This window comes from Ranitomeya variabilis, chromosome 7, assembly GCF_051348905.1.
Source record: "Ranitomeya variabilis isolate aRanVar5 chromosome 7, aRanVar5.hap1, whole genome shotgun sequence".
NCBI classification, from domain to species: domain Eukaryota; kingdom Metazoa; phylum Chordata; class Amphibia; order Anura; family Dendrobatidae; genus Ranitomeya; species Ranitomeya variabilis.
Genome location: NC_135238.1, coordinates 206,916,089 through 206,942,196, shown reverse-complemented (window position 1 = coordinate 206,942,196; position 26,108 = coordinate 206,916,089). Strand labels below are relative to the sequence as shown.

At 40.0% G+C, this 26,108-nt stretch overlaps 1 protein-coding gene across 1 annotated transcript in view; it reads right to left on the bottom strand.

Moving 5' to 3' along the window:
• The window catches only part of LOC143784481 (bile salt export pump-like), a 105,465-nt gene extending 93,004 nt beyond the window's left edge, over positions 1–12,461 (bottom strand). The window contains exons 1-3 of the mRNA XM_077272776.1: positions 12,332–12,461; positions 6,924–6,961; positions 762–789 (exon numbers count right to left, since the gene is read on the bottom strand). Of these exons, the coding sequence (XP_077128891.1) occupies positions 762–789; positions 6,924–6,951 (56 nt within the window). The 5' untranslated portion in view covers positions 6,952–6,961; positions 12,332–12,461. The remainder of the gene's footprint in view (positions 1–761; positions 790–6,923; positions 6,962–12,331) is intronic.
• Between the last annotated feature and the right edge of the window lie 13,647 nt (positions 12,462–26,108).

Sequence of the window (26,108 nt, the reverse complement as noted above, 5' to 3'; positions counted from 1 at the left end):
TATCCTTGGTCAGAGTCTGTCGGAGGACAAAATAAATCACAGTGTGCATGATTTGTATCCGATATTCGGATCGCACTTGGCCATGGAAAACATCGGATTGAACTTGGATGACATCCGAGTGCGGCGCGAGTTTCACAGACTGACAGAATGGAGAAGATGGGGACATTTTTATCCATCTTTTCCACATCTGAGAAAATCAGATCATACCCTGATCAGAATGTGATTAGCATAACCGCCCCATTCTCTTGGGTGACAGAAAATACGGTCGTCTGACCCAAGCCTTAGTATAGGCTATCAATGTTTAAATGCCTAAAAGCTCCTTCTTAATTTTCCTCTTTTACCATTTTTTTTTCAGTGATGACTGATTTTATTTTTTCAATATGCCATCGACTACTAGACTGGGCTGTGTTCACATCTCTGAGGCTCATTTGGGGTCACCAAAGCAAATTCAGACAAAATACAGGACAAAATAGCCCATCAAACTACTCTATTTTGTCTGATAAAATGCCGTACACCATGACGGTAAACAAATGGAGGCCATTAAGGTCAATGTGGTCTTGCTGCTGTCATTGGTGTATGTAATGCAGGGGTCTGACACTTATTTTTGTATTTCTGTCCAATAAAGAAACAGAAATGCAGAAATAAGACAAATGTGAACAATCCCTAACTTTTATATTTGGACCTCCGTCTGATCATGATACATTTCTTTAGTTCATTGTGTTCACAGATACAACACTATAACTATTATCTCACATACATACCCATCTTTTAAAGACTTGGATTCTCCATCTGAAAAAAGAACACAATGGGCAGCTATTATTAAGTAAAGGAAACTACTTAGTCAACGTGTCTTTTATTGTCCTGTGGACACAAACGCTATGGTGATAGTGGTGGATAGAATGATATTTCCGGGGACTAAGGAAGATATTTTACAACAGCTAGTTGGACTCAGTTGAGATGGGGATGAAGGAGAAGGAACACGTAATTCAAACAGCTAGCTGTGTTAGTAGATTTGTCAGCCACAGTGGTTGAGGCAGTGGCAGCCAAGGTGGTAATGACACTGGCAGTGGCAGCCGAGGTGGTAGTGGCACTGGCAGTGGCAGCCGAGGTGGTAGTGGCACTGGCAGTGGCAGCTGAGGTTGTAGTGGCTCTGGCAGTGGCAGCCTAGCTGGTAGTGGCACTGGCGGTGGCAGCTGAGGTGGTAGTGGCACTGGCGGTGGCAGCTGAGGTGGTAGTGGAACAAGCATTGGCAGCTGAGGTGGAAGTGGCACTGGCAGTGGTAGCCAAGGTGGTAGTGGCCCTGGCTGTGGCAACCAAGGTGGCAGGGGCACTCTGAGACAGGGCCATTCTAGAGGTGGGGGATCAGTAATGAGAACAAGGAGCGCCTGGTTGCTAGGAAATCCCCACATGTAATCAAGCTGGCTAGCAGACGTAAATCATGCAGCTATGTCAACAAAAACGAAATCTCAGAGCAGTCACAAATACTCGGAGACCACCGGAGCATGCACGGGAAAACCCGAGCAACGAGTATATTCGCTCATCATCACTACTTCTAAGCTCTATATAGAAACAAGAAGTCAATTTTTCCTGCGTGAGTCATTTGTCACTGCAAAAATTAATGGCAGAAGGGTGGAGAGAGCAGCTGGGTCAGGAGTTGAAAAGGGGAATGATAAATGCAGGGACCAGAGACTTCCTGTACATAGAGCAGAGAAAAGAGAAGAATTATCTGGGTAGAAAGGCAAAATGAGCAATTGTAAGTGCACAGTGCCATGTAATATGAAGACTGCAATATATTAAGAGGATAAAAACTTTGATGGGAGAAGGACTTCTTTAAAGGAGACTTTTCATGAGGTGTAAAGTGTCTGGTTTTAACTTTTATTTTGTTCCCACTGCTTCCCTGAGTACTCCATTTAAAAATAAATAAAGGCTTTTTTATTTAGTGGGCCCAGTATGTAAATTTATTATGATTGTTCATGGCTCACCAGGCAATTATAAGAGCAAAGAAACAGAAAAAAACACAAAGCCAGCTCACCAGGCAGCCACAGCAGGTGCACGGAACTCCACGCTGATCCACATGGTTGTACGTAAGAAGGAAAAAAAACTTTTGTTCCAGCTCCAATTTCTTTAAAATTCAGACTTGATACTTTATTAATCCAATATAAAAACAATGGCTGTAACGCTCTCCAAAGCACATCGGGAAACGAGCAACGCGTTTCGATCTTTACAGATCTTTATCAAAGATTAATAAAGTATCAAGTCTGAATTTTAAAGAAATTGGAGCTGGAACAAAAGTTTTTTTCCCTAAATATAAGAGCAGCCTAAATACACGGCTCTAGAGAATCCTCTTGGCAAAGATCATAAAAATGCTAAAATGAGCACATCGAACCCACTAATTAAAAAAAAACAAGGAGCAGTATATCCAATATAAGAATAAAAACAGGCCACTTTTGAACCTAGTGACAAGCCATCTGTAATATTCCTAATTCATGATGGTCACGTTCACACAGCCATAATAGAGGGCAATTTGAGCAATCTACAGTATATATACACTGTGTTCCAAATTATTATGCAAATAATATTTCCTCATATTTTCTGTAAATTACCTATCTGAATTGCAGTCATTGTTATTTTCCAGTCATCTACTATTCTAGTATAATTGCAATGTTTTTGAACAAACTGCCTATGAAAACAGTACCTTTTAAAAAAAAAAATAAACACTCAAAATGCATGTTCCAAATTATTGTGCACAGCAGAGTTTTCAACTCTTTTTTTTATTTTGACCAAAAAAAAAGGTCAATTGTGAAGTTATAAGCATTATCAGCTTATTACAAAATGAAATCAAACAGTTTTCAAGTGAAAACTTTATTCTAGGTGATGTTACATTTGCACATAGAACCCCTTGTTCGAAAGAAGCTTCTGAACTCTCTCGTCCATTGAATTTGTCAGTTTTTGGATGGTTTCTGCTTCAATTGCTTTGCATGTGGACAGAATACCCTCCCAGAGCTGTTGCTTAGATGTGAACTGCCTCCCGCCAAAATAGACACTCCTTTTGATGATGCTCCAGAGGTTCTCAATGGGGTTGAGGTCAGGGGAAGATGGTGGCCACACCATAAGTTTGTCCTCTTTTATGCCCATAGCAGCCAGAGATGCAGATGTGTTTTTTGCAGCATGAGACGGTGCATTATCATGCATGAAAATGATCTTGCTGCGGAAAGCACGGTTCTTCCTCTTGAACCATGGCAGGAAGTGTTGTTTTAGAAACTCCACATAGATTATGGAGTTCATCTTTACCCCTTCAGGGATCATAAAGGGGCCGACAATCTCTCTCTCCATGATTCCAGGCCAAAACATTACTCCACCTTCTCCTTGTTGGCGCCTTAGCCATGTTTTCATGGGGTGTGCATCAACCAGCCATCCTCCACTCCATCCATCTGGACCATCGAGCGTTGCACGGTACTCATCAGTGAACAAAACAGTTTGGAAGTCAGTCTTCATGTATCGTTTGGCCCACTGGAGCTGTTTCTGCTTGTGTGCAGTGGATAGAGGTGGTCGACAGGAAGGCTTACGCACAGCTGCAAACCTCTGAAGGACCCTGCATCTTGGTCTGGGGACGTTGGAGGCACCAGCAGCTTCAAAAACTTGTCTGCTGCTATGACAAGGCATTTTTGCAGCTGCTCTTTTAACCTTACACGATTGCCTGGAAAGAGTCCTCAGTTTTTCCTTATCAGCACGCACAGGTGTGTGCTGGGAATCAGCTACATACTTCTTGATTGTGTGATGATCACGATGAAGTGTCTTGGCAATGTTGATTGTAGTCATGCCTTGACCTAAATACTCCACAATTTGTTGCTTCTCAGCAGCCGACACATCCTTTTTCTTTCCCATTTTGGCAAAAAATGTAGGCTGCTTAATAATGTGGAACAGCCTTCTTAAGTAGTCTTGCCTTTATTTGGACACACCTGCCAAACTAATGTGCACAGGTATCTGCAATTGCTTTCAGTGATATAAAGAGCCCTGACACACATCACCATCAAAGAGTTTAAATGACAAACAAAAAAATTCTAACCTTATCACTCCTAAACTCTTTGTGCATAATAATTTTGAACACAGTGTATAATTGTTTAAGGAGTACTTCCGTCTGTTTGTCTGTAATGGAAAGCCCGGGTTGCTGATTGGTCGCGGCCGTCTGGCCGCGACCAATCAGCGACAGACACAGTTCGGCCGTGAATTGGCCCCTCCCTACTTCCGACCAGTCAGTGCCCCCTCCATACTCCCCTCCAGCCAGCGCCCACATAGCGTTTTAGGACTGCTTTACACCGCGGCATAACGCGGTGTAACGCAGTCCGTTAACGCTGCCATTAACAATGTAAGTGTGCCCAACTTTTTACTTTTGATGCTACCTATGCAGCATCAATAGTAAAAACATATAATGTTAAAAATAATAGTAATAAAAAAATTATATTCTCACCTTCCGCCGTCCGCACCAGCCTTTCCCGGTCCTCACGACACTCCGGTCCCAAGAGTGCATTGCGGCAATGACCGGACATGACGTAGCAGTCTCGCGAGACTGCTACTTCATCACGTGTTATTGCCGCAAGGCATTACTGGGAACGGAGCATCTCGATGAGCATCGGTAAAGGCATGGCCTGGATCTGGGGGCCGCCGGAAGGTGAGTATATAACTATTTTTTATTTTAATTGTTTTTTTAACAGGGATATGGTGCCCACATTGCTATATACTACGTGGGCTGTGTTATATACTATGTGGGCTGTGTTATATACTGCGTGGGCTGTGTTATATGGTACGTCGCTCTGCTATATACTACGTTGCTTGGTAATATACTACGTGGGCTGTGTTATATACTGCGTTGGCTGTGCTATATACTACATGGCTGTCCAATATAGCATGTGGGCTGTGCTATATACTACATATTCTGGAATACCTGATGCGTTAGAATCGGGCCACCATCTAGTATTATAATAGTTTCCATAGCTGGACCCTCACTGGGCTCCTGCACACAACCGATTTTCTTGATGACTTCTATCTGTGGTTTTCACTCGAACCTGTGATATTCCATAAGGCTGTGCACGTGTGACTTTTTTTTTTCCTCAGACCGAGGGGTCCATAGAAAATATAGAAGACATGTCCAATTTTAATCCAAGTGTAAGCAATGTAAGTCTCTGGGTGTGTGAAAAAACTGGACCACTCTCCGATGATATTTGTGTGTGGTCCTATTTTCCCAGACTGACAGAATGGAGATGGTGGAGCAACTTTTTTTTTTCTCTTCACATCTGAGAAAAACTGATGCAACTCTGATGCAACTTTGATGAAACTCTGATGCAACTTTGATTGAAACTCTGATGAAACTCGATCAAACTCTGACGAAACTCGATCAAAGTCTGATCAAAGTCTGATCTGAATAAAGGGACCATTTTTCTTGGATGAGGAGAAAACGATTCTGTGAACCTATCCTTTTACTGAAGATCACCCATGAATCTTAGTAAATGTATTCAAATATCTCTTTCCAAAAGCTACAGAACAAATGGCTCTTGAGTGATTCTTTATTTTTTCTTCATGATCAAACCTGTGGGGTCCGGGCAGATCATCTACGCATTAACTCATAAACAATCTCCCATCTGGGGGTATCTTGAATGTAAGCTTGTGTCGTCTGAGCTATTGTGACATTTTCAATCAAGGGGAAAGGTGTATTTTACAATTTGACTTTGTACAATTCAATCCTTACTTCCACAGTTATCTTAAGACCAAAGGCTGTGCAAGAGTCACCATTATCTATAAGTATTACTATAGGTCATGGTACTGATCCTTCACAGTGAATGTATCTACTGTATATTATCATATACGCATTATATTTAGATATACCGATGGAAGCACAAGACCACAATCGTGCTAAAGAATCACACGAACACCAATTATGTTGTATAACTAAAAACACTGTCCTAAGACTGCTATGTTCAGAAATATCAACAGGTTATGGCACAACCTGGACCAGAAGGTCTCCTAGATCTAGATGACTGTTCTTTCGGAATCTCATTTTTGCAGTAGTCCTATGGTTCCAGTAGACGTTGCAGGGGATTTTCTATGCCCTTATACAGCGTATCATACTAATTATGGCATAGTCAGATAGATTATTTATTGAAATGTCAGTGATATAATACAGAGCAGCTCCTCTGCCATCCCGATCAGTGACTATACTGGAATATGGGTGAGTTGTATGTAGCACAGAATGGTTTTAGACCCTCAGTGGTTCCTGAAAATTAGGTTATGAGTTAATTTGCACAGCATATTAGAGCTTAGAAACCAAAGAGTATGGGCCCACTTAGACAAACCAACCAGCAGCCGGTCGTTTGACGGCCTGGACTAGAATTCCATGTGTGCAGAACTATCACTATTACGATGGGACACTTTTGTTCCCATTACAGAATGGAGTGACAGGTTAGATGCCCAACCGCTGCGCCATTTATTTTCTATGGGGCTGCTGGAAATACACAAGTGCACTACTTGACAACCCCAAAAAGAATGAATGATTGGTGGTCATCAAGCATGTTGCACTGTTGCTCCATTTTAAGGAGGATTAAAGTACCCGGTTAAATGGAACAGTTCAGGTCCAAGAGGTCGGACAACCACTGATCAATAAGTTTTCACCTATCCAGTGGACAGATGATAACTTGTCTCCACCAGACAACCCCTTTAATGCAGGCATGAATGATCCAATCACCCAATAAACAAGCATTTAGCTGATTCATTGGGTGATTGCCGCCATGTTTACACAAGCCAATAAGCAACAAATGTTCCAGATTATCTGTTCGTCTAAATGAGCCTTGTCTCAGAGAGAGCCATAAACAAGATCACAATCTTGACCTTATTAAGATCTTTTAGAGATGAACGAGGAAAAAGGTATTTACCATTTATCGGAGATTTTTGGGTTTCCATGAAGTTATCACTGCAAGGGATAAGATAAGAATGATATTTTTAGAGCTAAGTATACAGAACGCACCTATAGTCAAGCTTTGCAAATGTTAAAAACATTAAAGTAAGAACATTGAAGACGCCTCAGGTACAGTCAGTTGTAAGAATTTCCAGGACAATATGCAGAACATTGTGGCACTAAAAAATCATGACAGTAAAAAAACATGATAAATGTGCACCAGGGTTGAGTACGCCAGTTAGAGCAGTGCTGAGTTAATTAGTTGGTGCTTCTTACTGTATGATATTATAACAAGCTATCAATCTCTGTAGTACTGCAGGCGAGACAGGTGAGGCTAAAGGTGAACCTACTGTAAGTAAAAAAAAAAATGTAATGTTTAACAAAAATACGTGTCCTTTTTACCTCTGGACTTTCCTATTTCCCAGAATCTCCTCTGTGGTGCTGGAGTATACAACAGCTGCAGGCTTGTGCTGGGTGGAAGAGGAACTGCATTAACTCATAGTTTATGTTCCAGCAGTTCCTCTCTAGTCTGTATAGTATGACCTCTCAGGCTGTGATGTAACTAGATTTTGTTTGGTCCCAATGCAAAATTTTGACCTGGGACCCCACCCGCACTTTGGTCAGATGTATGGGTCCTTGTAGCATTCTAGAACCTATATAAACATGTGTATTCATCCCCCATGTAATAATGTCGCCTGTCCAGTCTTCTACCTGTAATAATGCCCCCCATTCTAGCATGTTCCAGTAATAATGTCTCCTATTCTATCCCTTTTCAGTAGTAATGTCCCACTCCTGGCCCCTTCCTGAAATAATGCCTTCCATTCTATTACAATGCCCCCCCCCCCATCCTAGGCTCCTTCTTGGTGTAATGTCTTCCATCCTGGGCCTTTTCCTGGTATAACGTCCTCCATCCTTAGCCTCTTCCTAGTATAACGTCCTCCATCCTTAGCCTCTTCCTAGTATAATGTACCCATCCTGATCTTCTTCCATTAATAATGTTCCCTCCCGATCCTCCTCCTGGTTCCTTCATGAAATAATGAATCCCTCCATCCTGGGCCCCATCCTTTAACAATGTCCCCCATGCCAGACCCCCTCCAGTCATAATGTCTCTCATTCTTCTCCAGCACATTTTAAAAAGAAGCAAACTATTATTCTTACCTTCCCCTGCTCCAACCATGTGCTGCGTCCTCTTCTGGTGCAGAAGCTGAAAGCTGACTTTGGCTTGCCAGCATAGGCAAAGCATGACGTCACTTCCTTGTGCTGTCCGTGATCGACAAACTGATGTCAGCTGCCAGCCTCTGATTGGCCGGGGGCATGTATTGCGGTGCAAGGAGCCGGCGGGTCTCTACGCCACAATATATTTCAGCTGAATGTGTGTTCAAGGACACACATCCATATAAAATAGGTACTGGTGTTTGTGGGCCCCCTTCCAACATGGTCGCGGTCACACCCTCTACGACTTCGATTGTAATGTCCCTGCTCTGAGATTTGTATGTATGTGTATGTTTTTTCTTATAATCCTCCATGTTACAAAAATACCAAGAATGATTTCTGTGAATTCCAAGTGAAACTGATCATTCTCCCACAATATCTAAGTGCAGAATGATTCTGCTGAAAGAGAGGAATCATCAATGCCTGGTAAGCTAGGCCAGGCCATATATTCTATTATATCACATATTTTCCCTGCAGTGACAGGATATGACTGACTACTGGTCACTGAAGGTTTTTAGGTAGAAGAATGTCTGGCTGGTCACAGGGATCTAAGGGGTAATGTTTCTCCTGGTGGAGGGTGACATGCCTGGCATTTCAGTTTTAGTAGGCTTACAAGTCATGGAATGGACTTCTGGGAAATTAAATATGTAAATTGCCTCTTCAGAGACTTGAACTCTAATTGGAAGTAGAAAAAGGTGAAGCATTGCCTGGCTTATAAGCCTACTTACACTGACATGTCAGGCATGTCACTCTCCACCAGGAGAAACATTACCCCTTACATCCCAGTCTTAAGCCTCTCATACATCCAAATCGGATCTCAGACTTTGCACTAATGAGGGGTAACACCCTGAAACACCATGTCTACAAATTGAGATTCTGGCTTGGTTTTATCCTAAATCATATGGCAAGGCTCGTTAAAGGATCGACATTGACTTTTAGTATAGCTACTTCCAATAGGTGGCACTATAGTTCAAGTTCTCTTCTTCTCTGAAGAGACAACATGGATTATCACAATAATCAAATAAAATACTGTAAGTTACATTGTTATTTCATTAGCATGAACTTCACATTTTTTTCAACATAATGAATCATAATATTGCCGACCAGTTTGTTCAGTGCTGCTTATTCAAACATAATTATATTCTATTGAGTTAACATGTAAAGACTTTATATCACAGTTCAAAGATCCCAGCTGCCCTTATCTAATTGCAACAATAACAGTCTGAACAATTCTTACATCGTTAACTCCCAGTACAATAAAGTAATGCAGTAATTAAGAATGGAGTGAGGCACTCAGCGTCTCAAATAACAGAACTGAAATATGCAATATAGGCTGAGGCCACACAACAACCCTATGAATGAAAATGGTATGGATGGCTTGGGAGGACCACAAGAGGTCTGATCAATTTAGTGCCAATATTTTGCCTGTAGGTCATGTCAGTGTTATTACAACTATCAAGCTCTAATTTTATAGGTGCAAACATGCATTTTTCTGGCCAGCTGACGGATCACTAGGGTCTTCCTTGTTTTACCGATCAGCGGAGGTTCTGGCTAATGAACCTATATGTTAGGGCTGCAGGTGAATACATGGAACAAGGACAGTGGCACATTAGGCTAGACTTGTCCGATGACATTTGGAACAGTGAGGATGTAGTCTATGGGATATTCAGGCAAACCATCCGAGCAGGACAAACTGGAAGCCACAGAACCAGAAGTGTAGGCAAACACAAGAGTTGAGGTTGCAAAGTAGACCGGGAATTGCTGCAGCAAAATGTGAACAGATAGACCCTAGAGGAGGCGGCGCCATCTTGCTAGAGATAAAAAAAATTCCTCCTCCAAGATGATGCCGCTGACACAGCTATCGGAGATCGCCAATAGCTGCTACTGCACAGGCTCGGCGGTGCCATCTTGGAGGAGGAAATTTGTTTTTCTTCTCTAGCAAGATGGTGCCGCTGGCGCATGCGCAGTGTCAGCTATCGGATCACCTCTACATACACTGATAGCTGCTATTGAACAGGTGCGGCGGGCGCTTTTTTCGAATGGATTTTGTTTTAAATATCAGGATAACCTCAACCATAATAATTATATGCACATTACACATGCGACTATGCTGCAGCACAGGTGCCACCGCCGGTGCCTGCCTGCAGAAGGTTTTTTTTTCCCAGTATGTATATATAATATTCTTTATGTTAACTAGGGGGCAGGTCAGTGAGGGATCAGTGACCTGTCAGCAGTCTGCTTTTTGAATACCTAATCAGAGCACCACATGCAGACCCCCACAGGCCGCCCCGGAGCACGAGCATACAGTCATATGAAAAAGTTTGGGCACCCCTATTAATCTTAAGCTTAATGTTTTATAAAAATTGTTTTTTTTTGCAACAGCTATTTCAGTTTCATATATCTAATAACTGTTGGACACAGTAATGTTTCTGCCTTGAAATGAGGTTTATTGTACTAACAGAAAATGTGTAATCTGCATTCAAACAAAATTTGACAGGTGCATAAGTATGGGCACCCTTATCATTTTCTTGTTTTAAATACTACTACCTACTTTTTACTGACTTACAAAAGCACTTTTTTTGGTTTTGTAACCTCATTGAGCTTTGAACTTCATAGCTAGGTGTATGCAATCATGAGAAAAGCTACTTAAAGTGGCCACTTGCAAGTTGGTCTCCTGTTTGAATCTCCTCTGAAGAGTGGCATCATGGGCTCCTCAAAACAACTGTCAAATGATCTGAAAACAAAGATTATTTAACATAGTTGTTCAGGGTAAGGATACAAAAAGCTGTCTCAGAGGTTTAACCTGTCAATTTCCACTGTGAGGAACATAGTAAGGAAATGGAAGAACACAGGTACAGTTCTTGTTAAGGCCAGAAGTGGCAGGCCAAGAAAAACATCAGAAAGGCAGAGAAGAAGAATGGTGAGATCAGTCAAGGACAATCCTCAGACCACCTCCAGAGACCTGCAGCATCAACTTGCTGCAGATGGTGTCACTGTGCATCGGTCAACTATACAACGCACTTTGCACAAGGAGAAGCTGTATGGGAGAGTGATGCGAAAGAAGCCATTTCTGCAAGCACGCCACAAACAGAGTTGGCTGAGGTATGCAAAAGCACATTTGGAGAAGCCAATTTCTTTTTGGAAGAAGGTCCTGTGGACTGATGAAACCAAGATTGAGTTGTTCGGTAATACAAAAAGGCGTTATGCATGGCGGCAAAAAACACAGTGCGTTGTATAGTTGACCGATGCACAGTGACACCATCTGCAGCCTATGTGACCCTCAACAATTTTAGCTAAATGCCATAGTGATTCTACCGGCCAAGTCCAAGTCATCCTACTTTTGGATGTAATAATATCAGATTTCAGCGCTTACTAATGCAATATATAACTGGGGAAACACTAAGTCCCCGATTCATCATTTGCTGTTTTTTTAAGTCACTTTCCTTTTTCATCTTTTTTTTGGCACCAAATTCATCAAACTGGTGCCCACGACTCATGAATTTGACACAAACTCAAAAATGGGCTTTTTTTTTCCTGTCCTGAACTGATTTTGCTAAAAGTCACAAAACTTGCACCAAAATCTTGGCATACTCAAAAATGCACCAGAGGGGACTGGAGTAAAGTTGCGCTAAGTTTTGAGATTTTTTTAAAAGTCACAATTGATGACTCAGATGAAGACATCTGGAATCGCTTAATTCTGTCCACGAAGCAGAAAACAAAAAAAAAACACAGGAGAGCACGTATAAATTAAACTTCAAAAAAGCTGGGTGCAAACAAAAAAAGGAGCAAAACACACAAAACTAGATAAAAAAAACCTTCGTAAAGACAAAGATAAATCAGGGGCTATGAGCTATTCAATTCCAAGTCTCACTTTTGGCCAGTCATGGTCAGTTTAGGGTCTCAGATAGAAGGTTTATAAGAACCCTACAGGTCCTTAGGCACATCACCCGATGCCTTCTTAATCATGTAACCAGTACGTGACACAGATTATTTTTCTTTCTACTTGATTCCTGTATGTGAACTTGAGGCTTAATGAAATTATTGGGCTATAGCATACATGGGCACCATTTTTCATATCCTGTACAAAAACGTATTACATGTTAACATGAAAAGTAACTAAGAGCAATTACCAACATAGACAATAAGTGAATGGGTAAACTAAAAGTTACTTACAATTTTTCCTCTAGCAGTGACTATTACGTGCTCCAAGTGGCAATAATCAATGTGTGTGGAGTAGTCGTCTGTTCTGCTCCTGGGATTTCTTGTCACTGCGTTGATCCCTCTATCATTTGCTATTAGTACGTTTATCAGTAGTTCACACCCTGTGTTAAGGAGCGAGTGCGTCACATGGAATGCTGGGTAATCTGACCGAAAAATGTGTCTCATAGAGAATCTTTGCATTTCACTTGCCTTAAAGTATTGATTAACCTTCTTCCTGTTCCATCCTATATTTTATCATCCCAGATGGTTAATGATTATGTTGTCATTGTATTCCAAAGAGTGATAAAGGTCCCATTAGTCCCATGTAATTCACAATAATAATCTGAGCCTGTAGACTCATCAGCGTGGTGTAGAACCAGTATATAACCATTGTTGTATCTAGTAGCCCTTGGCCAGCACGGACAGATGACGATAGTGCAGCAGTGTGGTCCTGATGGAGCCATGGAAGCTGATGTGGCAGAATGGAAACAGGAGGAAAAATGGAAACCATGGGGTCCATTGAAGCAGGGTTGAGATTACGGCAGCAGGCTGTGTTGTAATCCACAGGGAAGCGATGGGGAACCAGTGAAGAAGAACTAGGTTTCTTAGGCTATAGGTCGATTGATTTATGTCTACCTTCAACCTTAAAAACAATAAAACTAACATGTTGATCCAGAGGAAGAATAAAAACCATGCATCAGACTGTAATTGTCCCTTATCAGGGGAAAAATTCTCTGTTGACTCAACATATGAGATCAGTTCCCTGGATCAACGCTCCATCACAGGCTCAGGTACTCATAGTCTGTGATATTATCATTTTCAAGAAAGGCGTCCAGGCCCTTCTTGAACTTTTTTTAGTGAATTAACAAAGACAACATCATGTGGCAGAGCATTCGATAATCTCACTGCTTGTACAGTAGAGATTCTGCATCAGTGATTATGAGTAAATCTTCTTCGTAGAGGATGCCCCCTTGTCACCGTCGCAGGCCTAGATGTAAAAACATCATGAGAATATTCTCTGTATTGTCCATTCATACATTTGTACACTGTAATAAGATCACCCTTAAGCCTTCATTTTTCCAAATTGAACAATGCCAAGTTTGATAACCTGCCTTCCGCAGTCCACCCATTCCCTTAATAACCCTTCTTTGCGCCCGCTTTAGTTCAGCTATGTCCTTCTTATACACTGGAACCTGAAAATTGTACACAATATCTAAGTGTGGCCGCACTAGTAACTTGTATAGAAGCAAAACGATGTTCTCATCATGAGCATCCTTCCTCGGACAATAGATGTGTGCAGCACTTTTGATGAGCACCGTTGCAGGTCATTATTAAGTCTCTCCCTATGTGCATGTGAGGGAGTGAACTGTCAATCATCTCCAACAGTGCTGGGAAGTGCCGGCCTGAGGCGGACCTGGACTAGTCTGGTCTCCGGCTATGATTCCCGGATCTTCAAAATATACAACCCCTGGCAAAAATTATGGAATCACCGGCCTTGGAGGATGTTCATTCAGTTGTTTAATTTTGTAGAAAAAAAGCAGATCACAGACATGGCACAAAACTAAAGTCATTTCAAATAGCAACTTTCTGGCTTTAATAAACACTAAAAGAAATCAAGAACAAAAAATGTGGTAGTCAGTAATGGTTACTTTTTTTAACCAAGCATAGGGGGAAAATTATGGAATCACTCAATTCTGAGGAAAAAATTATGGAATCATGAAAAACAAACAAACAAAAAAACACTCCAAAACATCACTAGTATTTTGTTGCACCACCTCTGGCTTTTATAACAGCTTGCCGTCTCTGAGGCATGGACTTATTGAGCGTCACACAGGACTCTTCATCAATCTGGCTCCAACTTTCTCTGATTGCTGTTGCCAGATCAGCTTTGCAGGTTGGAGCCTTGTCATGGACCATTTTCTTCAACTTCCACTAAAGATTTTCAATTGGATTGAGATCCGGACTATTTGCAGGCCATGACATTGACCTTATGTGCCTTTTTTCAAGGAATGTTTGCACAGTTTTTGCTCTATGGCAGGATGCATCATCATCTTGAAAAATGATTTAATCATCCCCAAACATCCTTTCAATTGATGGGATAAGAAAAGTGTCCAAAATATCAACATAAACTTGTGGATTTATTGAAGATGTAATGACAGCCATCTCCCCAGTGCCTTTACCTGACATGCAGCCCCATATCATCAATGACTGTGGAAATTTGCATGTTCTCTTCAGGCATTCATCTTTATAAATCTCATTGGAACGGCACCAAACAAAAATTCCAGCATCATCACCTTGTCCAATGCAGATTTGCGATTCATCACTGAATATGACTTTCATCCCATCATCCACAGTCCATGATTGCTTTTCCTTAGCCCATTGTAACCTTGTTTTTTTCTGTTTAGGTGTTAATGATGGCTTTCGTTGAGCTTTTCTGTATGTAAATCCCATTTCCTTTAGGCGGTTTCTTACAGTTCGGTCACAGATGTTGACTCCAGTTTCCACCCATTCGTTCCTCATTTGTTTTGTTGTGCATTTCCTGTTTTGGAGACATATTGCTTTAAGTTCCCGGTCTTGACACTTTGATGTATTCCATGGTTTACCAGTATGTTTGCCTTTAATAACCTTCCGATGTTGTTTGTATTTGGTCCAGATTTTAAGGTACCGTCACATTAAGCGACGCTGCAGCGATATCGACAACGATGCCGATCGCTGCAGCGTCGCTGTGTGGTCGCTGGAGAGCTGTCACACAGACAGCTCTCCAGTGACCAACGATGCCAAAGTCCCCTGGTAACCAGGGTAAACATCGGGTTACTAAGCGCAGGACCGCGCTTAGTAACCCGATGTTTACCCTGGTTACCAGTGTAAATGTAAAAAAAAAAAAACACTACATACTTACATTCATTCCGGTGCCTGTCGCGTCCGCTTCCCTGCACTGTGTGAGCGCCGGCCCTAAAGCACAGCGGTGACGTCACCGCTGTGCTTTGCCTTACGGCCGGCCGGCGCTGACACAGTGCAGGAAGCTCTGAGCAGCAGCGCGGATTTTGGGGACGTGACAGACATCAGAGGGTGAGTATGTAGTGTTTTTATTTTACTTTTACAATGGTAACCAGGGTAAATATCGGGTTACTAAGCGCGGCCCTGTGCTTAGTAACCCTATATTTACCCTGGTTACCATTGTAAAACATTGCTGGCATCGTTGCTTTTGCTGTCAAACATGACGATACACGACGATCTGATGACCAAATAAAGTTCTGGACTTTCAGCAACGACCAGCGATATCACAGCGGGATCCAGATCGCTGCTGCGTGTCAAACACAACGATATCGCTATCCAGGACGCTGCAACGTCACGGATCGTTGTCGTTCTCGTTGTTAAGTCACTTAGTGTGAAGGTACCTTTAGGCACAGCTGACTGTGAACAACCAACATTTTTTGCAACATTGCATGATGATTTACACTCTTTTAAGAGTTGGATAATCCTCTCCTTTGTTTCAATTGACATCTCTCGTGTTGGAGCCATGATTCATGCCAGGCCACTTGGTGCAACAGTTCTCCAAGGTGTGATCACTCCATTTTTGGAGCAGAATAATGAGCAGATCTAATTTGATGCAGGTGTTAGTTTTGGAGATGAAAATTTACAGGGTGATTCCATAATTTTTTCCTCAGAATTGAGTGATTCTATAATTTGTTCCCTATGCTTGGTTAAAAAAGTAACAATTACTGACTACCACATTTATTGTTCTTGATTTCTTTTAGTGTTTCTTAAAGCCAGAAAGTTGCCATTTGAAATGACTTCAGTTTTGTGCCATGTCTGTGATCTGCTTTTTTTCTAAAAAAAATTAAACAACAGAATGAACATCCTCCAAGGCCGGTGATTCCATAATTTTTGCCAGGGGTTGTATATTCTCTGAAACCCTGGAGCATTTCAGAGAATAATATACCTGGGTCCCGGCCATCATGCAATTATTTTACAATTCATGCTGCCGGCCAATCAGGCAGTGTGAATCACCCTTTAAGACCACCTAGGGATTTCTCAAAGCTGATAATCTCTAAAAAAAAAAAGATTGCTTACTATCTACATAACACGGCGGAAAGTAAAATTGTCTTGGTGAAAGTATCTGACACACTCCATAATGTGTACTTAGTAGACCGTCACCTTGACAGAGACTTTTGGATAACATCCAACTATTGATTACTTCTGTTGCCTTGACATTGTATCCTGCTCTTATCTCACGGAAAGTAGTGAGTTTTACTCTCTTATCAGAGCATGTAGGGGAGTAATGTGGCTTTACATGGAGGTGAGATAACTAATAGTGGGGGGTCCTGAGTAGGGGGTCCCTTCTATGACATGTATACAAAGCTATAATTGGCGCCCTACTCTACGACTCAGATCATTTTCTATTATTCCTATTGTACTGGTGTCAGTCAGCAGGAAAGTAGAATTTTGGACGGGAAGTGAGTGGATTTTATTGTTTTATTCAGGTGTCACAGCGGTGGCTTCATTTGTATTTAACAAAGGTATTTTGACTAATTAGTTTTTTTTCCATTTCGGGGCACATTGGCTCATAAGCATATAAATGTATATACTGTATGTCTGTGATTGATCATTCATTACTGTAATTACTGCTCTGTCTGGGACCTAGGTTATCTGCACACGTTTTTGTCTTTGGTGAATTCTAAGTATTTTTTACTCATTTTTTACGTGTGTTTTTGATGCTGATTTTTTCCCCCATTCATAAAGTATGAGTGAAATCTGCAGAAAGAATTGACATGCTGCAGATTTCAATCTGAAAGTCAAAAATAAGCAACGTCTGCATGAGACTTTAGGATTCTTATTCACTTTTGCTGGAACAAAGGAAATCCTTCAGGTTATGTAACAAATCTGTGCAGGAAAAAAAAACGCGACAAATCTGGAACATGTGAACAGGCCCTAATGAAAACTACAGCTCACACTTCTATTGGTTTGATATATTTTTGGTGATCCCTATCTGTTATACACACTTCTTTTTCTCTTATCTTATATTTGTATATATTTAAGTGTGTGGTTTGCGCTCCTGTTACTCATTTTGTAGTGCCCTCAGGTTCCTTGTTCTAGAATATGGCGACATAAGACATTTTATTTAATTAAAAAAAAAAAAAGTTTTTTCTCTGTAAAAGCAGTAAAACATAAAATCAAATTATTTACAATGAATTTGCTATTGCCATAATAGTAATTGCTCACAGAGTAAAGTTATCATGTCATTTCTGGATCTGGACATTTTTTTCATTCCACACCCAAAGAATGACTTTACTGGATTTTAGTGCATTACATTGTAAATGTAATAATGTCATTAGAAATAATAAACAAAAAAAAAAGTCCACACACGGCTATCACAGAAATATATAAAAAAAAGTTATGTTTCTTGGAAAAAAAGGAAAGAAAAAGGAAAATAAGAAAAATGAGAAGTGTCTTCAGGGAGAAGGTCAGAGGTTGTCCTTAGTTAGAACTCGTTAGTCCTTACAATGCCTTGTGTATTCACACAGTGATGGCAAAACAGGCAGTTGTCCAGGGACCTCATCGCCAAAGGGGCTTATTTTAAACATTGTCCAACTTTAAGACTACAGTATAAAATGTGCAAAAAGTATTAAAATTGATTAAAAATGGACGCTTTGCTCCTAGAAATGAGCAAAGAAGGTTACTGTTGGGACATTGGGTTCAATGACCGTAAAGTTATTGAACTTCTTATCTAGACCTAGCAAACACTGTCATAAATTATTAAAGACATTGATCAGTGGTTATACACACCCTGATTTTTCACTAGCATTTAATAAATCATCATTGCATAAATAGACAAATGCCTCCTATAAATTCAGTTATTGTATCCCCCGTGTTTGTCCATATGTCCACGTATTGCTTGTCACATTGTGCTAAACTGAACACACAGAGTTCCCTTATTCTACGAGAGTGATTATTGATAACAGGAGGTGATGTCAGGCGGGATTCCTCATAAGGATATCCCCTCTCTAATTGCCCTATTATATTTCTATGAACACATAGCCACTTTGGTTGGCTGACTTCTAAGGTTATATTTTCTCTTCTCCCGTTGCAGGGGAAATTTATAGGAAAACCAGGCTAGCGTGATGGAAAAACCAGATCAATATGTTCAAGATAAGGCAAATTATTTTTTGCTTTACTGCATAGTATTTACCCTATGCGTTAAATTATTTTATATTTTTATAAGCTGTATTTTTACAGACCTGGCAATACTTAACTTATTATTATTATTTTATGGGCAGCAACGGTTATTTCTGAATGGAGACCAACAACTGAAATGCAAACTCAAAAGTTAGGGCCAGACTGAACGCCGAAGCAGGGCTGCGTAAATCTTTGTGCTCAATTCTAGTTGGTTCACAACTACCAGTTACTAAAGGTAACACGATGGATCAAAGCAATAGTCAGCTACTGTAAATGTGGGAACAATTTATGAAAAATCTATTGAATCCTACAAAATTTTATAAATGGTGGCTCAGTCGTTAGCACTGCAGGAGTTTGTATGTTCCCCCCGTGTTTGTGTGGGTTTCCTCCGGGTTCTCCGGTTTCCTCCCACATTTCAAAGATATACTGATAGGGAATATAGATTGTGAGCCCCATCGGGCGCTATATAAATATAGAGATAATTATTATGTCTATATTTTTGTTAGAAGAAATGGAGATGATCCAATTAGTTTGTATTTAATTTAACATTTTAAATGTATCTATTGTGATGTGTGTGCGACATGTGTCTAAGGCGTGAGGGATTTATGTGACGTATGTATATAATACGTGAGTGATGTGTGTGATATATATATATATATATATATATATATATAATACGTGAGTGATGTGTGTGCCATATGTATCTATGGTGTGAGTGATGTGTGTGCCATATGTATATAATACGTGAGTGATGTGTGTGCCATATGTATATAATACGTGAGTGATGTGTGTGCCATATGTATATAATACGTGAGTGATGTGTGTGCCATATGTATATAATACGTGAGTGATGTGTGTGCCATATGTATATAATACGTGAGTGATGTGTGTGCCATATGTATTTATGGTGTGAGTGATGTGTGTGATATATATATATATATATATATATATATATATATATATATATATATATATATATATATATATATATATATATAATACGTGAGTGATGTGTGTGCCATATGTATATAATGTGTGAGTGATGTGTGTGCCATATGTATCTAATATGTGAGTGATGTGTGTGCCATATGTATATAATACGTGAGTGATGTGTGTGCCATATGTATATAATACGTGAGTGATGTGTGTGCCATATGTATATAATACGTGAGTGATGTGTGTGCCATATGTATATAATACGTGAGTGATGTGTGTGCCATATGTATATAATACGTGAGTGATGTGTGTGCCATATGTATTTATGGTGTGAGTGATGTGTGTGATATATATATATATATATATATATATATATATATATAATACGTGAGTGATGTGTGTGCAATATGTATGTAATGTGTGAGTGATGTGTGTGCCATATGTATATAATGTGTGAGTGATGTGTGTGCCATATGTATCTATGGTGTGAGTGATGTGTGTGCCATATGTATCTAATATGTGACTGATGTGTGTGCTATATGTATATAATGTGTGAGTGATGTGTGTGCCATATGTATATAATGTGTGAGTGATGTGTGTGCCATATGTATCTATTGTGTGAGTGATGTGTGTGCCATATGTATATAATGTGTGAGTGATGTGTGTGCCATATGTATATAATGTGTGAGTGATGTGTGTGCCATATGTATATAATGTGTGAGTGATGTGTGTGCCATATGTATCTATGGTGTGAGTGATGTGTGCCATATGTATCTATGGTGTGAGTGATGTGTGTGCTATATGTATATAATGTGTGAGTGATGTGTGTGCCATATGTATATAATGTGTGAGTGATGTGTGTGCCATATGTATATAATGTGTGAGTGATGTGTGTGCTATATGTATCTATGGTGTGAGTGATGTGTGTGCCATATGTATCTATTGTGTGAGTGATGTGTGTGCCATATGTATCTATGGTGTGAGTGATGTGTGTGCCATATGTATCTATGGTGTGAGTGATGTGTGTGCTATATGTATATAATGTGTGAGTGATGTGTGTGCCATATGTATCTATTGTGTGAGTGATGTGTGTGCTATATGTATATAATGTGTGAGTGATGTGTGTGCCATATGTATCTATGGTGTGAGTGATGTGTGTGCCATATGTATATAATGTGTGAGTGATGTGTGCCATATGTATCTATGGTGTGAGTGATGTGTGTGCCATATGTATATAATGTGTGAGTGATGTGTGTGCCATATGTATATAATGTGTGAGTGATGTGTGTGCCATATGTATATAATGTGTGAGTGATGTGTGTGCCATATGTATATAATGTGTGAGTGATGTGTGTGCCATATGTATATAATGTGTGAGTGATGTGTGTGCCATATGTATATAATGTGTGAGTGATGTGTGTGCCATATGTATCTATGGTGTGAGTGATGTGTGTGCCATATGTATCTATGGTGTGAGTGATGTGTGTGCCATATGTATCTATGGTGTGAGTGATGTGTGTGCCATATGTATCTATTGTGTGAGTGATGTGTGCCATATGTATCTATTGTGTGAGTGATGTGTGTGCCATATGTATCTATTGTGTGAGTGATGTGTGTGCTATATGTATATAATGTGTGAGTGATGTGTGTGCCATATGTATCTATTGTGTGAGTGATGTGTGTGCCATATGTATCTATGGTGTGAGTGATGTGTGTGCCATATGTATCTATGGTGTGAGTGATGTGTGTGCTATATGTATATAATGTGTGAGTGATGTGTGTGCCATATGTATCTAATGTGTGAGTGATGTGTGTGTGCTATATGTATCTAATGTGTGAGTGATGTGTGTGCTATATGTATCTATGGTGTGAGTGATGTGTGTGCCATATGTATCTATTGTGTGAGTGATGTGTGTGCCATATGTATCTAATGTGTGAGTGATGTGTGTGCCATATGTATCTAATGTGTGAGTGATGTGTGTGCCATATGTATCTATGGTGTGAGTGATGTGTGTGCCATATGTATCTATTGTGTGAGTGATGTGTGTGCTATATGTATCTATGGTGTGAGTGATGTGTGTACCATATGTATCTAATGTGTGAGTGATGTGTGTGCCATATGTATCTATGGTGTGAGTGATGTGTGTGCCATATGTATCTATTGTGTGAGTGATGTGTGTGCTATATGTATCTATGGTGTGAGTGATGTGTGTACCATATGTATCTAATGTGTGAGTGATGTGTGTGCTATATGTATATAATGTGTGAGTGATGTGTGTGCTATATGTATCTATGGTGTGAGTGATGTGTGTGCCATATGTATCTATTGTGTGAGTGATGTGTGTGCCATATGTATCTATGGTGTGAGTGATGTGTGTGCCATATGTATCTATGGTGTGAGTGATGTGTGTGCTATATGTATATAATGTGTGAGTGATGTGTGTGCTATATGTATCTATTGTGTGAGTGATGTGTGTGCCATATGTATCTATGGTGTGAGCGATGTGTGTGCAAATAGGACCCTTAGCGCACCATATCTGTATACCTCCCTTTGGGAAAGCAGGGATAATATTAATGTGAAACGCGTGTTGGGGGATGGAATCTTCATCCGATTTTTCAGTATTGTGTCCTCTCCAATTACAGGGCTAGATGTCCATACATTACATTCTTATCTATTGTGACCAGTTGAGGTATCGCATTACGTATGCTATTGAAATGTTGGTGACATTTATTTACTCATGCGTCCACTTGTCAGTACATTCAATATATCCCTTTGACCAATGACTCTACCCCCATTCTACAGTGTGTGAATAATACAAATTGGAGATGATCTATGACTGTCGCATGTGTCTGTTTGTCTTGTTTGCATTTTTATAATTTATGGCTATTTTGTCCTTTAATAAAAAATTAGTCTTTTAACCATTATACGCTCTATTTCTTATTGTCACTTTATGCCAGTACAGGGTGGGCCATTTATATGGATACACCTAAATAAAATGGGAATAGTTGGTGATATCAACTTCCTGTTTGTGGCACATTAGTATATGGGAGCGGGGAACTTTTCAAGATGGGTGGTGACCATGGCGGCCATTTTGAAGTCAGCCATTTTGGATCCAACTTTATTTTTTCCAACGGGAAGAGGGTCATGTGACTCATCAAACTTATTCAGAATTTCACAAGAAAAACAAAGCGATGGCGTGCTTAATTGTAACATAACTTTATTCTTTCATGAGTTATTTACATGTTTATGACCACTGAAACAGGAAGTTGATATCACCAACCATTCCCATTTTATTTAGGTGTATCCATATAAATGGCCCACCCTGTATTATTTATTGTTTTGGTGCTTGTATAGTGGTAGCGCACATTTCCCCTTTGACTGCCAAAGTAAGTATTTTTTCGCCTGAACATCTAATTAGATACTTTTGTGTTCCATTAAGTTATAAACATGTATGAGGCCTGAGGTTCGGTTCGGGAGACCCACGGTCAGTCCAGGTATCGTCATTTGTACATAGATCGTGAAATACAATCGTGTGAACTCGGTAAACGGCAGAGCTCCTTGTTGTTGCCTTTGCATCCAGAGCCCGTGCTTGTGACGTCCCCCTCGCCATCCGTTATGCCCAGCGGACAGTCCCATGCAGCCTCTGTTAGGACAGCGGTCAGTCGGGGTCAGTGTTTATAAACAGAATGCCGGAGCTTTCCTTTTATCTCTGCCCTCTGCATATCTGTATGTGAAAGGACAAGGTGACCAAAGGGCATAACACAAAGCACAGGTGTAGAAAGATACAGCTCTGGGACAGTCACACATTAAGATGTGGCAAGCTTTACAATTGGGTGAATATTACGGAGAGAAAAGCCTCCATTAATAATAGAGAGCAGAAAGCAGCTTCAGAACTCAAGGTTGTTTGAAGGCCATTAAGTACATTTGCATGACAATGTCTCCTTATCTGCCCTGTATTAAGCTGCCAAGAAAGGATAGAAATTTGAAGAAGATATGTATATATATATATATATATATATATATATATATATATAGGGAAAAATAAGTATTTGATACACTGCAGATTTTGCAAGTTTTCCCACCTACAAAGAATGGAGAGGTCTGTATTTTTATCGTAGGCACACTTCACCTGTGAGAGACAGAATCTAAAAATAAAAAACAGAAAATCACATTGTATGATTTTTAAATAATTAAATTGCAATTTATTGCATTAAATAATTTTTTGATCACCCATCAACCAGCAAGAATTCTGTCTGTCACAGACCTGTTAGTTTTTCTTTAAGAAGCCCTCCTACTCTGCACTTATTGCCTGCATTAATTGCACCTCTTTCAACTTGTTTCCTATATAAAAGACACGTGTCACACACTCAATCAATCATACTCCAACCTCTCCACCATGGCCAAGACCAAAGAGTTGTCTAAGGACACCAGGGACAAAATTGCACACCTGCACAAAGTTGGGATGGGCTACAGGACAATAGGCAAGCAGCTTGGTGAGAAGGCAAGAACTGTTGGCACAATTGTTAGAAAATAGAAGAAACACAAGATGACTGTCAATCTTCCTTGGTCTGGGGCTTCATGCAAGATCTCACTTCGTGGGGTAAGGATGATTCTAAGAAAGGTGAGGAATCAGCCCAGAACTACACAGGAGGACCTGGTCAATGACCTGAAGAGAGCTAGTTTAAAATCCTGCAGGGCACTCAAGGTCCCCCTGCTCACGCCATCACATGTCCAGGCTTGTTTGAAGTTCACCTTTGATCATCTGGATGATCCAAAGGAGGCATGGGAGAAGGTCATGTGGTCAGATGAGAAAATATAACTTTTTGGTATCAACTCCACTCACTGTGTTTGGAGGAAGAAGAAGGATGAGTACAATCCCAAGAACACTGTCCCAACCATGAAACATGGTGGGGGAAACATCATACTTTGGGGGAGCTTTTCTGCAAAGGGGACAGCACAACTGCACTGAACTGAAGGGAGGATGGATGGGGGGTCATGTATCACAAGATTTTTCAAAAACTACAGGAAATGTCTGACGTCTGTAATTGCAAACAAAGGTTTCTGTACCAAATATTAAGTTCTGTTTTTCTATTATATGAAATGCTTATTTCATGCAATAAAATGCTAATTAATTATGTAAAAACAATACAATGTGCTTTTCTGGATATATTTTTTTACAGCTGAAGTGTACCTGTGATAAAAATTACAGACCTTCTCATTAATTGTAGGTGGATAAGCAGAATCAACAGTGTATCAAATACTTATTTTCACTGTGTGCGTATATATATATACTGTGTATATATATATATATATATATATATATATATAGCCACTTTTTATTTGAATTTAAACACTTGTGCATCAAAAGACTCCATATATATTTACATACTTTAGTGGCTTTCATTATTTCCTTTTTGGTGCTATATATGTGTGTATATGTATATTACCATATTGAAGTCAAATCTGATGTTTTTTAATTTTGTACCGTATGCGCGTTGGAAGAGGGGTAGTCTTATACGGCGAGCATATCCCAAACTCTGTAATTTAACTGGAAAAGTTGGGGGTTGGTTTATACGCCGGAAAATACGACATATCACATGATCTTCCCAAACACTCTCAAAGTGATTATTTTTTACTTCAACTCTATATACACCATAGTAATCTGCAAACATATATGTTACCTGTGGAAGGAAAGCCACCAGGTACCCACTGCTCCTGAGGCGTGTTTCGCAAGAAATGCTTTGTCCAGGGGTCAAGCAGAGGATTGAGTAAGGTATGTGAACACAAGTTTTTTTATAAAGATTTTGGAGCAGATTATACACCATGATCCACACCAAAAATGCTTCAGATATTTTTTGAACAAGGATCGTATTCATTTCAATAGGAAAACACTGCTCATGTGAGTTCTATTTTCTTCCACGTGTAAAAAGAGAAAACATATAAATTCTAGAGGTGTTTTTTCTTAAAAATAATTCTTCAAATTTGAGTACTGATTCAACTGAAAAAGAAAAAAAATGCCCTTTACACAATAAAGGGTAATTTTTGATGCCTGAAAAATTTACTTAAAAAAAAAAGTAGCAATTTTACTAAGGTCATAGTTCTTTAAAAATGCAACATGATTTGCTATCATTAACCTTCTGCACAGATTAATATAACAGCCATAAAGTGCTTATGTATTATGAGTAATTAACAACCGTCGCTAATGATATTCAATCAGTGACACAACCTTGTATATAAATTCCCAGGATATGTCAGGAACTGCATGTTGATGGTCAATCACCTCTCAGTTAAATCTTTCAATTATTTTCTGCAATTTAAAGCCGGCCATACACATTAGACATATGTCGGCAGCTGAAGCCACCAATATCGATAGGTTCATATGACAGTCTAATGTGTATGGGTGCGCCGGCCAAATGGTGGTCTGGGGTGGTGTCGATCAAAATATCCTTTTTTTTGGACTGTTGATCGAATTGTTCTCCCTGAAATAAGCCAACAGCCAACCTTTCAGTTTTCTCAGAGAGAAGTAAGGAGCTCTCGGCGTTTGGACACTCCTGTATATGGGAGAAGAGTCGGCTGAGATGGTGGCTGTGAACTATCTTTTGGCCGATGGCCATCTAATATGTATGGCAAATTGGC